At 36.6% G+C, this 13,319-nt stretch overlaps 1 protein-coding gene across 4 annotated transcripts in view; it reads left to right on the top strand.

The window, feature by feature from the left end:
* The window catches only part of PRKG1 (protein kinase cGMP-dependent 1), a 1,185,335-nt gene extending 1,173,778 nt beyond the window's left edge, over positions 1 to 11,557 (top strand). For all 4 annotated transcript variants that reach the window (XM_045802398.2, XM_045802397.2, XM_045802400.2 and 1 more), the window contains 4 exons: positions 3,421 to 3,543; positions 3,626 to 3,688; positions 4,974 to 5,040; positions 7,097 to 11,557. In XM_045802398.2, the coding sequence (XP_045658354.1) occupies positions 3,421 to 3,543; positions 3,626 to 3,688; positions 4,974 to 5,040; positions 7,097 to 7,195 (352 nt within the window). In that variant the 3' untranslated portion in view covers positions 7,196 to 11,557. The remainder of the gene's footprint in view (positions 1 to 3,420; positions 3,544 to 3,625; positions 3,689 to 4,973; positions 5,041 to 7,096) is intronic.
* The last annotated feature ends 1,762 nt before the right edge of the window (positions 11,558 to 13,319 follow it).

The following is a 13,319-nucleotide window of genomic DNA, read 5'->3' as shown; positions in this document are numbered from 1 at the left end:
GAAATGGAGATAAGCATGGGTGAACTTTGTGAGAACTTTAACAAAGAGATAGAAAAAATACAAAAAAAAAAGAATGAGTCAGAGTTGAAGAATACAGTAATGGAAATGAAAAATACACTAAAGGGAATCAATAGGAAATTAGAAGAGACAGAAGAATGGATCAGAGATCTAGAAGATCGGGTAGTGGAAAGTACCCCAGTTGAACAGGGAAAAAAAGAGAAAGAGAGAGAGAGAGAGAGATGTATCTCTTGGAAAATATCAAATAATCTTCCCATTATCTAGGTCCCAGAAGGGGTAGGGAGAGAAAAAAAAAAAGGCAAACAACATATTTGAGGAAATAATAACTCAAAACATCCCTAACCTGGAAAAGGAAGTAGACATCCAGATCCAGAAAGCCCAGAAAGTTCCAAACAAGAAAAAGCCCATGACTCGTAACATTTAAAATGTCAAAGATTAAGAGAAAGAGAAAATTTCAGAAGGCAGAGAAAAGCTCCTAGTTATGTACGAGGGAAACCCCATAAGGCTATAAGCTAATTTTTCATAAGAAACTTTGCAATCACACGGGAGTGGCACGATACATTCAAAGTGCCAAAAGGAAAGAGCTACAACCAAGAATACACTACCCATCAAGTTTATCATTCAGATTTGAAGGAGAGAGAGAGTTTCCCAGACCATCGAAGTAATGAAGTTCATCATTACATTGGCCTTACTTAAAAAAAAAAAAAAAAAAAAGTTAAAGAGAATCCTTTAAGTTGAAAAGGCCATAATTAGAAGAAAATTATGAAAGAAAAAAATTTCGTTAGTAAAAGCAAACATATAGTAAAGGTAATAGAGCAATGGCTTATAAGGTTATAAGGCTAGTTTAAAGGTTAAAAGACAAAAGTAGTAAAATCAGCTGTATCTAAAAAATGTAAAATATGACAACATATACACAAAGTGGCAGGAAGGGGGTAAAAATCAAGCTCTTATAGAATGTGTTTGAACTTAAGTCACCATCAACTTAGTATAGACTCTAAGTAGGATATTATATATGAACCTCATGGTAACCACAAACCTGAAAACTATAAAAGATACACCAAATTAAAGATAAAAAGGCCAAACATAACACTACAGAAACTCATCAATCACAAGGAAAGAGAACAAGAGAAAAAGAAAGAAACCGATAACTACAGAAATAACCAGAAAACAATAGCAAAATGGTAATAAGTACATACCTATCAATAGTTACTTTAAATATAAATTGTCTAAATGCTCCAATCAAAGACACAGAATGATGGAATGGTTAAAAAAGAAAAAAAGACCCATCTGCCTGCTGCTTACAAGAGGCAAACATACAGACTGAAAGTGAAAAAAATGGAAAAAGATATTCTAAGCAAAAGGAAGGCAAAGTAAATAAATGCTGCAGTAGGAATACTTATATCGAATAAAATAGACTAAAAAAGACTGTAACAAAGACAAGCCATACATAATGATAAAGGGATCAATCCAACAGGAGGATATAACAGTTGTAAATATTGATCCACCCAACACGAGAGCATCTAAATATATCAAGCAAGTATGAACAGACATAAAGGGAGAAATGGACAGTAATACAATAATACGGGACATTAACACCCCACTTACAGCAATGGACAGATCATTCAGGCAGAAAATCAATAAGGAAACCATGTCTTTGAAAGACACGTTAGACTAGATGGACATAACAGATACATACAGACCATTCCATCCCAAAGCAGCAGAATACATTCTTCTCATGTGCACATGAAATATTCCCCGGGATAGAGCACAACTTAGACCACAAAACAAGTCTCAATACATTTAAGATAGAAATCCAATCAAGCATGTTTTCCAACCACAATGGTATGAAACTACAAATTAATTATAGGAAAAAAAATGTGCAGAGGCTAAACAACATGCTACAAAACGACCAATTTGTCAATGAAGAAATCAAAGAGGAAATTTTTAAAAATACATGGAGGCAAAAAAAAAAAAAAAAATCATGGATACAAATGAAAATGCAACAATCCAAAATCTCTGGGAGGCAGCAAAAGCAGTTGTATGAAGGAAATTTATAGTGGCACAGGCCTACCTCAAGAAACAAGAAAAATCTCAATCTGACCTTATACCTAAAGAAACTAGAAAAGGACAAGCAAAGCCCAGAGTTGAAAGGAAGGAAATAATAAAAATCAGAGAGGAAATAAATGAGAGACCAAAAAAATAATACAAAAGATCAATGAAAAAAATTGGTTTTTTGAAAAAATAAACCTCTAACAAAACTCGTGAAGAAAAAAGCATCCAAAATCCAAATAATTAAAATCAGAAATAAAAGGGAAGTAATAACCAACACCAATGAAATACAAAGGTTGTAAAGAATGAATGCTACAAAAATTTAGATTGTCCACTTCATTGGCATATAAAGAAATGGGTAAATTTCTAGAAATATACAACCTTCCAAAACAAAATCAGGAAGAAATAGAAAATCTGAACAAACCTATAACAAAATTAAATCAGTATTCCAAAAATTCCAACAAACAAAAGGAGGGGACCACAATCTTCACAGGTAAATTCTACCCAACAGGTAAAGAGGAGTTAAGACCTAGTCTCACCAAACTATTACCAAAAAATAGAAGAAAGAAAGCTTCCAAGTGCATTCTATGAGACCAGCATTGCACTGATACCAAAACCAAAGACACTATGAGAGAGAGACAGAGAGAGAGAGAGAGAGAGAGAACTACAGGCCAATATCTGTGAAGAACATTGGTGCAAAAAAATTCTCAACCAAATATTAGCAAACCACATTCAACAATCCATTAAAAGGATCATTCACCACAATTGGGTGGGATCTACTCCAGGGCTGCAAGAGTAGTTCAATATTCTCAAATCAATCAACATTATAAATCACATGAACGAGAGAGGTGAAAACCCATATGATCATCTCAATAGATGCATAAAAAGCTTTTGACAGAATTTAAACTTTATGTTGGTTGATAGAGGTCATGGGATCATGGCATGCTGATCCCAGTGAGCGAGGGCGGTGTTAGCAGGAGATGGTGTCCTACCACTGATGTCCTTGTAACGTTCTAGTGATTTTGGACTTCATGTCAGGTGTAATCAAGGGCAGGGAAAGGGCTAGAAAGTGGAAGAAGCACCTTGAATGGCCAACGACAGTAAGAGGGGTTCGGCACCTGTACTAAAAAGATAGGAAGGGAACAGCAAACACACTTGACCATGTATGGTTTTGCTAAGTGATTTCCTTGAAAGGGTTTCCATGATGTTTTGCTATTAATCCCGCATCATTCCGTTATCACTACTCATATATGTCCCCAGATAAGAATCAATGTCATTTGTAGAGTTATGACAATTTAAGTTTTCTTATTTAGAAAACGAAAGTGATTCTCTTTTCACATCTTACTCTCGCAGCCCACCTTTCTCAGGCCCAGATCCTATGAAAACCTATAACATCATACTGAGGGGGATTGACATGATAGAATTTCCAAAGAAGATTGCCAAAAATGCTGCTAATTTAATTAAAAAACTATGCAGGTAAGCATTTCAGCCCCATGGCTTTTGAAAGGATCATAATGCAAAAGTGATTCGATTCCTTAAAGCCCTTATTTTTTTCCAGGGATAACCCATCTGAAAGATTAGGGAATTTGAAAAACGGCGTGAAAGACATTCAGAAGCACAAGTAAGTGTTCTTCCCTTGTCCCTTTCTGTGGAGGGTCCAGAAAGCAGGACAGGCACCTCCCCAGGCTGTGTGATGAGTAGTCGGCCTATGGGAACATCCAAGGGCACATCAGACCAGTTAGCCTTCTGATCTAAGGCCCTTCTGCTTGGGGTTCCGGAACATCACACAGTTCCACATGACCCCAAGCCATACTAAGTGACCGATTCACCGAATTTTCTCTAATGGGCATTTTTCCTCTCTGGTACGAAGAGGAAATGTGTGCTTTTAACTCTGGGATTCTATTCTCTACCATTGTATCAAAAATAAAAGTCCTCCACCATGTCATGCCTCATTTCCCAGACAGAAACCGGAATATACTTTTCCCACCACTTCCTAATTAGATAAAACAAAGGAAAAAAAAAAAGTACAGAGTACAGTGGTTTTTTTTTTTAACCATAGCAACATCTTAATATTAAACCTTACCTAGTTAATAAACCTTACCTAGTTAATTGGATATTCGAATGCTAAACTAAGACCAAACTGGGTTTTTTTTTGGTCTGTTTTTGTGACACTCACAAATTCGCATCCCTACCGGAAGAACTTATTTATCAAAATATCTAAAACGTCTGCTAAGAATTTGGTGTCAGCATTTGCTACTTTAAAGACAAAACAGAACCAAAAACCTTAGTATTGTCTGGTCCTCATTCGCACAGGAAAAACTACAGAAAATACCTTCAATCTATTTTAGTCAAATGTGTTGACATTCTGTTAGGAATTATGATGACCCTGGTATTGCATATTTAATGTTTTTTTTTCTATGAACACACACACAAAAGTGCCAACTCAGAGTTAGACCCGATACAGCGATGTGGAAAGGTTAATTAATTGAGGCTGCCCACATTGTCATTGCAAAGCTGAAAGGATAATTATCTATCCTGACTTTTCATGCCCTGGTTCTACAGCGTTAAGATAAAATGTCCTGTAAGGCTCAGGGCCAAGCATATCATGACATTTATTAAGTTATAATGATAGTGTAGGAACAAGGTCATCCAGACATTCTGCCTGAAATGGCTAGAAAAGGAGTTATTTTCTAATTGGTGCTAAATATTTCAACAATTATTTTATGGAATGCATATTTTTAAAAAACCTGACCATAAAAGTTTGCAATTAAATAGAATACATTCTTGTCACACTGAAATTGGTTGCCTAGCTGCTTTCTATCACATATGTTGCAATGAGAAGGTTTTAGCTGAAATAACATGCCTTTAACTAGCTACCTTTTTTTTTTTTTTTTTTCCTTTCCTAGATGGTTTGAGGGCTTTAACTGGGAAGGCTTGAGAAAAGGCACCTTGACACCTCCTATAATACCAAGTGTAAGTAAACCATCCACCTTATATTTCTGTGACACGTACGGTGTTTATGTCAGTTGTTAACTTTTTATCATATGTTCAGATTAAATAAACTACATTAGAATAATGATACCTAAAACCCAAGCTTATACACAGGTCAATTAGGGGATGGTTGTTTTATGTGTATTTTACCATTACCTTTTGAAACAAATAAAAGAAATCAGTGAATAAAAATGGACTTTTAGTATAGTGTTAAATATACCCTGATGTAGACAAAAGAGCATAACGAGTGTCCAGCAACAAGTTTCTTTTTCTTCCAGAATATATAAACTTCATACATCATTGCCCAAGAATACATGACCAACGTTAATGAATTAGGCCTAGTCATGAATTATGACCAGTTTAGTGTGTACAAGAGTGTACCTGGGTGAGTTAGGGCAATGGGCTATTATCTTGTCTTTATGATCCCAGTTTACAACCCACCTTGTTCTGTCCCCAGGAGCCTAACCCATAAAGCCACTCCCAGCATTCCTGGGCCCTCTGGTTTCTGGGTGGGTTTGGTCAACAGTCCAGCACCATTTTCGGCAGCTACCAATTCCTGGACAGTATTGTTCCCTTTATGTCCCCGTGTCCCTTCGAAGTGGGAAGGCGGTACTGTGTTCATTTATCCTGCCATGCGACTCCCGAAGAAAAGGATTCTCTTTCTTTAACTGTCTTTTCTGAACACATCAGGTGTTTGTTTTGTTAACTAGCAGCCCACTAACGGTGATTGAATGTTTGCATGTTTATGTATTTTATTTAATACCGCATCTGTCCGATGAAATGTGCTGCAACTTTACAAAGAGGCAAAGGGCTGCTTTGCTGTCCTGAGCCATTCGGGCATATACTTCCTTTTTCTGGGACTAACTCAAGACTGCTCTTTATACAGAAGGGGAAATGAACCATGAGAGAGAGACTGTGGACTCTGGGAAACAAACTGAGGATTTCAGAGGGGAGGGGGTGGGGGATGGGCTAGCCCAGTGATGGGTATTAAGGACATGTATTGCATGGGGCACTGGGGGTTATATGCAAACAATGAATCACGGAACACTACATCAAAAACTAAGGATGGTGACTAACATAATAAAAAATTTTTAAAAATTAAAAAAAAGAAACATTTTCCCTACTTCTATTTCTGTGTCAAAGTTTATGTTTATTCGCAAACGCAACATTACCATACCTCCCATTAGAGATGCTAATGGCATTCCTGAGGTTTTGTTTTGAGAACAAAAGTAGAATAAGAAACTTGGAGGGGTAAATAGTAAGTCTAAATGATACCTAAATCGCTCAGGGGTTTCTGTTTATGCAATAGTAATACTGAATGGGATGTACTGATGGAAATACCCATATATATTCCATTAAATATTAGTATATAAGCGGTTGTTAATATTCTAGAATATGAGGGAAACTGAAGTGTGGATTTTCACTTTTACTGATGCTCTACAGACTGGACTTTACCCAGTAAATTTGCAAGAGTTTTGCTTGAGTTTAGGAATGGCTTTTTATTATACTTGAAATACACAGAAGCCTTAAGATGGCCAATAAGACTCTGCATGACCTGATTTCTGCCTATTTCTCCTTCCACTACTCTCCTCTCTTACACGGCAGCCACCCAGGCCTTCTTTGGTTACATCACAGCCTGAAGGACTCTCTCACCTCAGGACCTTTGCATGTGCAAAAATTGAACTCATCAATTCTTAGTTTTGAAATAATATTTTTAAAAGAGACTTTCCATCATCACTCTTATACTCTTTTTTCTTCATTGCAGTAACCAAACTTTATCATCATCTCTAGATTATTTGTTTTAATCATACAGTATGCCCTCTACTGGAGTAGAAACTTCATGAGGGTCAGAGTCATGTCTGTTTTTATTCACTGCTGTTCCCCCCAATACAAACCACAAAACCTGGTAGACGCTCAAAAAAAAAAAAAAAAAGTCATCGATTCGGTAATGAATAAAGAATGCTTTGTAAAACTCTACTTTGGAATTGGACTCACAAATCAAGAAATCCTTTCACTGCTCATTCTCTCTGGTTTGCAGGTTGCATCACCCACAGACACAAGCAATTTTGACAGTTTCCCTGAGGACAATGACGAACCACCACCTGATGACAACTCAGGATGGGACATAGACTTCTAATGTATTTCTCTTACCTGCTTCTGCCTTGCTGAAGTCAGCTTTTTCTGAGACACAGCTGCCAGCAAACCTGAGGGATGGAGAGAAGATTAGTGCTCGGGGTCACCACGATGCCTTTGATCGATGCTGCTCCGGTAACTCCAGTGGCATTAGGACTTCTTGCTTAGATGACAGTAGTGCTCTTTACATGTTTTCTGTTTGATCCTAAAAATAGCAGTTGCCATGGTGGTCCTGAAGCAAAGCCTTTCACACCAGTAAAGAGATGTCTTCTATTGTTGCGATGATCTTGCTTTGCTCTGACTATAATTTGAAAGACAGTCAGAAACACTTCAACCTAGTAAAAGAGTCTGTACCTTGCTAGAATTATCAAGAAGATCAAAACCAACATATTGGGTACGATAGATGACCGTGGTACAAAAACTGGGCTCGTCCCTTCCTTCCGGTGAGGTCGTAGGATACGTTCACGCAAGCCGGTGTCTACACCACCCAGAAGAGGGCCACGCATCTGTTGGTCACAGAGGTTATGTCAAACCAGTGCTAGAGGTTTCATGATTTAATTTCCCAGCAGTGCTGATGACGAGACTGAATGTTACCTTTCCTTTCCGACAGATTTTAAAAATTGATACAATAAAAGCACAACTGCTATAGATTCTGCTGAGAACTCTCATAGCAGGCGTATATGCGTTTTCACAGAGGATTGAAAAAAAAACCAACATGCATGATATTTGTTTCTTTTTTTGATAAATTGGCATGACAGAGTGGAAAAAAAAAGCAACTCACAAACCATTTCATATCTTTTAAAATCTTGTGCTTCAAGATGGTCCTGGAAATAAATGACTAGCAGCCAACTGATTTTTATTTATTACTTCACATGCCCTCAGACTGAGGCTTAAAATATTCCCTTTTATAAAAAGAAACCCTTGGGGGGGTGGGGGCAGGGTGGGGTGGAGAGGGACTAAGATCCATCCAAAAATAAAAATAAAAAACTATATAGGTGCTATGTATATCTTTCATCTGTAAATGTCCGTGTCTGAGCAGATAATGCAAATTCTAACCATCACCTGTGTAGCCAGAGACTCGAGAGCATTCTTCACTACATTTACCAACCAGACTCCCATTAGATTTCACGTACTCAACATAGCCTAGGGTTGCAGGGGAAAGGTGATTAAAACCCATTCAACTGGCTTCTTGTCTTAGGCCTGAACCAAAAAAGAAGAGGAAAGCACAAAATCACTGAGATTCACCACATGAGGAGGCTTGCTTATGTGCGGTCAGGGAACAGGACCAGACCTAGCCAGGTGTTGTTTACCTTTCGGTGAATGAACCAGGGTGAGTTCATGCACATGTGAGAGGAAGGGAGTAGAGAAGAAAACAGGACCCTGGTTTCTCAAACATAAATTTTGGCTAAGTAGGACAGACATATTACAATCCTGAACTGTATCTGAAAATACCAAACTTATTTGCTTTTTTCATGAGGGGTAAAGAATCAGCAGTCTAAACAGAGTCCTTTGTTGGCAGGAGAGTTGACTACAATTAGCTGTCGTCAGTAGCAGACCGTTTGGAACTGTTCTACCTGCGTAAGCAAATGTATAATCTTCTGAGCTGTCATCCTGATTTGGAACAGTGTGTGAATTTGGTATATTAAGTTGAAGGTTGCTTTTTTTCCAGTATAAAGTTGTTTTTTTTAAGTCAATGAAACATAAACATTTCTGCAAAAAATATGTCCACACAGGTCATCATACCATATCCAAGAAGGCATATATTATGATTTCTGTTTGAATTTTTCATACCAAGACTACATTAGAATATGGTATCAAAACATAATCTAAGAAACATTTGGGGAATAAAAATACTAAAGGCTTACTATATATAATCAGGATAAAGTTACATTAAAAGTTTGAACCCAAGATGTGACTATTCTTCTTGTGTTAGAGTTTTCCCTCCCTTACAAATGATTGCTTAAGATCAATTTACTCCCCAAGATACCCACTTTCTTCTACAGATTTCAGAATATAAAATTAAACCTATCAACCTAAAATCCAGCTATGAATGCTATTTCAGAATTTTCATATTGCTTTTAACCGGGCTTTTAAAAAGTATATAGTTTCAATATCACAGTCACTGTTAACAGTGATTTTTGTTCAAAGATAGAGTGGTTTAGGCATGCTAAAGGTTTGCCAGAGTATTAAGTTTATCTAGTCATTAAGAGAATCTGCTCCTGCAATTTTTCAAATGCCCCAATAGCCCAAGAGCTTAGTGCTTACTGTGGTTCAAGTCTAAGACAACAATGTATAAGTTCTCTGAGGAATGAAGGAGTAGCTTCCAGCTCAATCGAACTGTCGGCCATTTTTCCCACTTGTTCGCACATCTTTGTTACATTTCACCCGTGGCATTGCATTAGGATGTCTAAAGCAATCACTAACAAAGGTGAACTACATCTTCCAAAAATTGCTAAGAGAAAACAGTCCTCTAATCTTCAGCATTGAAATTTAAGGATTTAAATCCTGTCTTAATGAAGACACTAGGGCTAAAAGTCATGGTCAGCTTTGTAAAGTGCATCTCGCTTTATTTCTGAATTGTTCATGCCCCTCTCTTTTCTTACACTAAAGAACATCTGGATAAGTTAGAATAGTGCTAACTTGTTTGATTTGTTAACTGACTTTGTTAATACTTCAAGTATGGGAAATAAGGGCTTTCTGTGTGTCTTGATGCACAGGGAAACTGAAAACTGCCAAGGAAAGGAACATCATGATATCTGAGATAAATTGAACACTTTAGAAAGCGATTTCTGGAAATTTGCTATAAATGATCTTTATGTTCGTATCTTCTTTGTTCATATATGAATCAGGTCCATGTGGCATTGAAAACAAATTTCTTTTGATTATATTCTTTACAAGTCACATTTTTTTTTTTACTTAAAATTATGGGCTATGCATGTGACTCACACATGTGTAATATATAAATTCAGCTATGGAATTTTTCTCATTTCATTTCTACATGACTGAACTGATGGTGAACTGAAATTGTAAAGAAGTCAGCTACCATACGGAAAATAAGGATATTAGAACTGATTTCATACGGTAGAGGTGATCTGTTTATTATCCATAATGACGTTTTCTTTCACAATAGGACCACAAACAAATATTTATGTAAATAGGTATTTTTGTGTGATATTTTGTGGTACATATAACTTTTTTTAGTGTTTCACAGCATTATTATTTCATTTTCTTTGTATTGGATAATGTTTTTAGGTCCAAGTAGACTTGAATTAATGTCATAATTGTCAGTATTATTGAAAATTACGTCAGCTGTACGGTTTCATCTGTTCCATAGTTTAGAACATGACCTGGCTATCTGGCATTGTTGCAAGTGCCTTAAATTCATGGCATCCTATTAAAAAACAAATTTGGTGTTATGCTGCATGACAAAGACAAATACACCTCAAAATGTTGTCCTTTCTTAGCTTGCTGCGTTTTACAGTTCTTTCTGCTAACAATTTATAAGCCTTTATTATATAATATTGATGAATTACAGAAATGATGAAGTTGTGCTCTTATTTCTGTTACACGTACCAGAGCTGTGTATCTGTTACTGAGATACAGCGTCATTTCTGTGAAATGTATAAATGTATGTGCAGGTCAAATTAATATATGACATACTATCAGTCTGTATACAGGTATTCCTGTTTTGCTAAGCTGTGCAGATTCAGTTTAAAAAAAAAAACAGTTAGTGCAGTCAAGTTCTAACGTCTCCTTTTATAGACTCCATTACCAACGATGCAACTCAAAAGAAAAATTGGAGAGTGACTGCTAACCACACCTCGTTATGAAACCAATGATGAACACGTACCTTGGTGCACTCCTCAACAAAACAGGATGCTTTCTGAGTTCTTGTATATGCAAATCATTTATGAGGCAAGTTTTCAACAGACCTGGCAAGATAAACATTGGAAGTGTGTTGTTAGCCCTCCTCTTTATCTGCCCCTGAATTAACAGAGCTCTGGGACCTTGACCATGACTCAGAGGTTTGGGCTTTCTGAGGAAAGGGACATTTCTTCAAGCATCATCTATCCAATTTATTTCATTGTATGATGTTTTTACAACTGGTCAGTTCTTTTGTATTCTTACAGCTATGGTTGATTGTCCTCTTACAATTTGTTCTACATGAAAGAGTCCTTTGTTAGTCAGAATGCAACAACTGTCATCAAATGGTCATTGACCACTTGCACTCTTTTGATGTAGATTAAAAACTTTTTCATAAAATTACCCTGCTTTGATTTGCTCTGTATTTTTCCTGCAGCTGTAATTGCCGAGTGCCTGTTGTATACTTTATAGAGTTGAAATAAAAAAAATAATTACTTTTGAATATAGTGGATGTTTAATTCCAGACAAGATTCCAAGAATATAGTTGATGTATCATACTGGAATGGAAATACGCAGGAGTGCTATTGGAGAACGTCACTAAAACAAAGTAAAAATTTATAACCTGAGTGTCCTTCACAACATCATGTATTATGGCCTGATGTAAAACTAATCTAGCAAATCAGTTTAAAGAATTCAGGAGGGATAATGTTGGGCCATCCAGGGTGAACAAGAAAAACTAACGTAGATACCCACACAAACCCCGACCTTAGCAGTGTTCTGTGCCTCACAATCGCTAGCCACCACCACACACTCCTTGTTTGGGCCACCCTTAGTCAAACTTTGAACCAGGCAAACAATCAAAAAGACAGTTCTTTTATAAGGCTGTGTGCTATGAGGGAATTATTTCATATGGAAAGCAACATCGTGAATCTCTAAGGTTTATTTACCTGATCCCTCTATGTTTTATATTCATAAAGAATATAAATTTAGAAAACAATACCATGGCAATAAGTTCAATTCTCCAAAACCCTGGTGAACATATTCCTCTGTCCCTTTGCTCCTCACTGCGGTGAACGGAACACAAATTAAAATTGGCTGCACCATAAAGATTTCCTTAATCTGATTGTCTCTGTCTTGTTGACATCCTATTGCCAGTGATGGTGAGTTGAGAACCACTTTGAAATAAAAACTAGAAATAATCCAGTTAACTGTACCAGCTAGAACAGATAAAACAACTTTAAAAAATATTGTGTGAGTATAGCACATCCAATAATTTCATTTCTCTGGAACTGAACCATCGATTTTCAGTATCCATTTTTTAAGTTCTGTGATTTTCATACCCTTGAACCAAGGGTTCTTTGATCCTGGAAAGTGATTTTTGTGTAATAATTACAGTTTTTAGAGAGGCATGTAGACACGATCATTAGCATGGGGAATGGGGAGAATGTTACATCCACACCACTGTCCCATCTTGTGCACGCTAATTGCAATTGAAATAAATCACTACACAACTACTTGACTATGACAACAGCAATAAATTATAAATTTGACCTGAATGTATTATTTATCATCCAACTTGTTCACATGTTATGCTTGCAGATCAACCCTTCAATTCTCAGTAATAGCCCTAAATGTGTAATGCATGTAACACAGAACAACAGCCACACTAATGTTTATTTTTTCTGAGAGCCCTGAGAGTTTCTCTCTGCGTTCCACACTTCTTTCCAACTCACAAGGCCCATAAACTGATAAAACAGTAACGTTTACCTATTACAGCTGTGTTTTTCACCCAGATGGGGGTCTATGGCCAAAACTCAAATCCATCTACATGCCCATTCATCTCAACCTCATGCAAAAATAATGAAATCAATCAGTCAAACAAGAAGAAAGAAAAAGAAAGAAAGAAAGAAGAAAGAAAGAAAGAAAGAAAGAAAGAAAGAAAGAAAGAAAGAAGAAAGAAAGAAAGAGAAAAGAAAGAAAGAAAGAAAGAAAGAAAGAAAGAAAGAAAGAGAAAGAAAGAAGAAAAAGAAAGAAAGAAAGAAAGAAGAAAGAAAGAAAGAAAGAAAGAAAGAAAGAAAGAAAGAAAGAAGAAAGAAAAGAGGGAAGGAAGGAAGGAAGGAAGGAAGGAAGGAAGGAAGGAAGGATGGACAAAAGGAAAAGGAAAGGGAAAAAAGAGAAAGAAAACAAGGCATCCCTAATAACCTTAAAGGCTGGCACTAATTTCATAAAAAATAATGGACAGGCTCTCAAGGCACATGTTCTAG

This window comes from Ursus americanus, chromosome 6, assembly GCF_024610735.1.
Source record: "Ursus americanus isolate L20-20 chromosome 6, mUrsAme1.1.p, whole genome shotgun sequence".
NCBI lineage: Eukaryota > Metazoa > Chordata > Mammalia > Carnivora > Ursidae > Ursus > Ursus americanus.
This window is presented reverse-complemented; position numbering and strand designations above follow the sequence as displayed.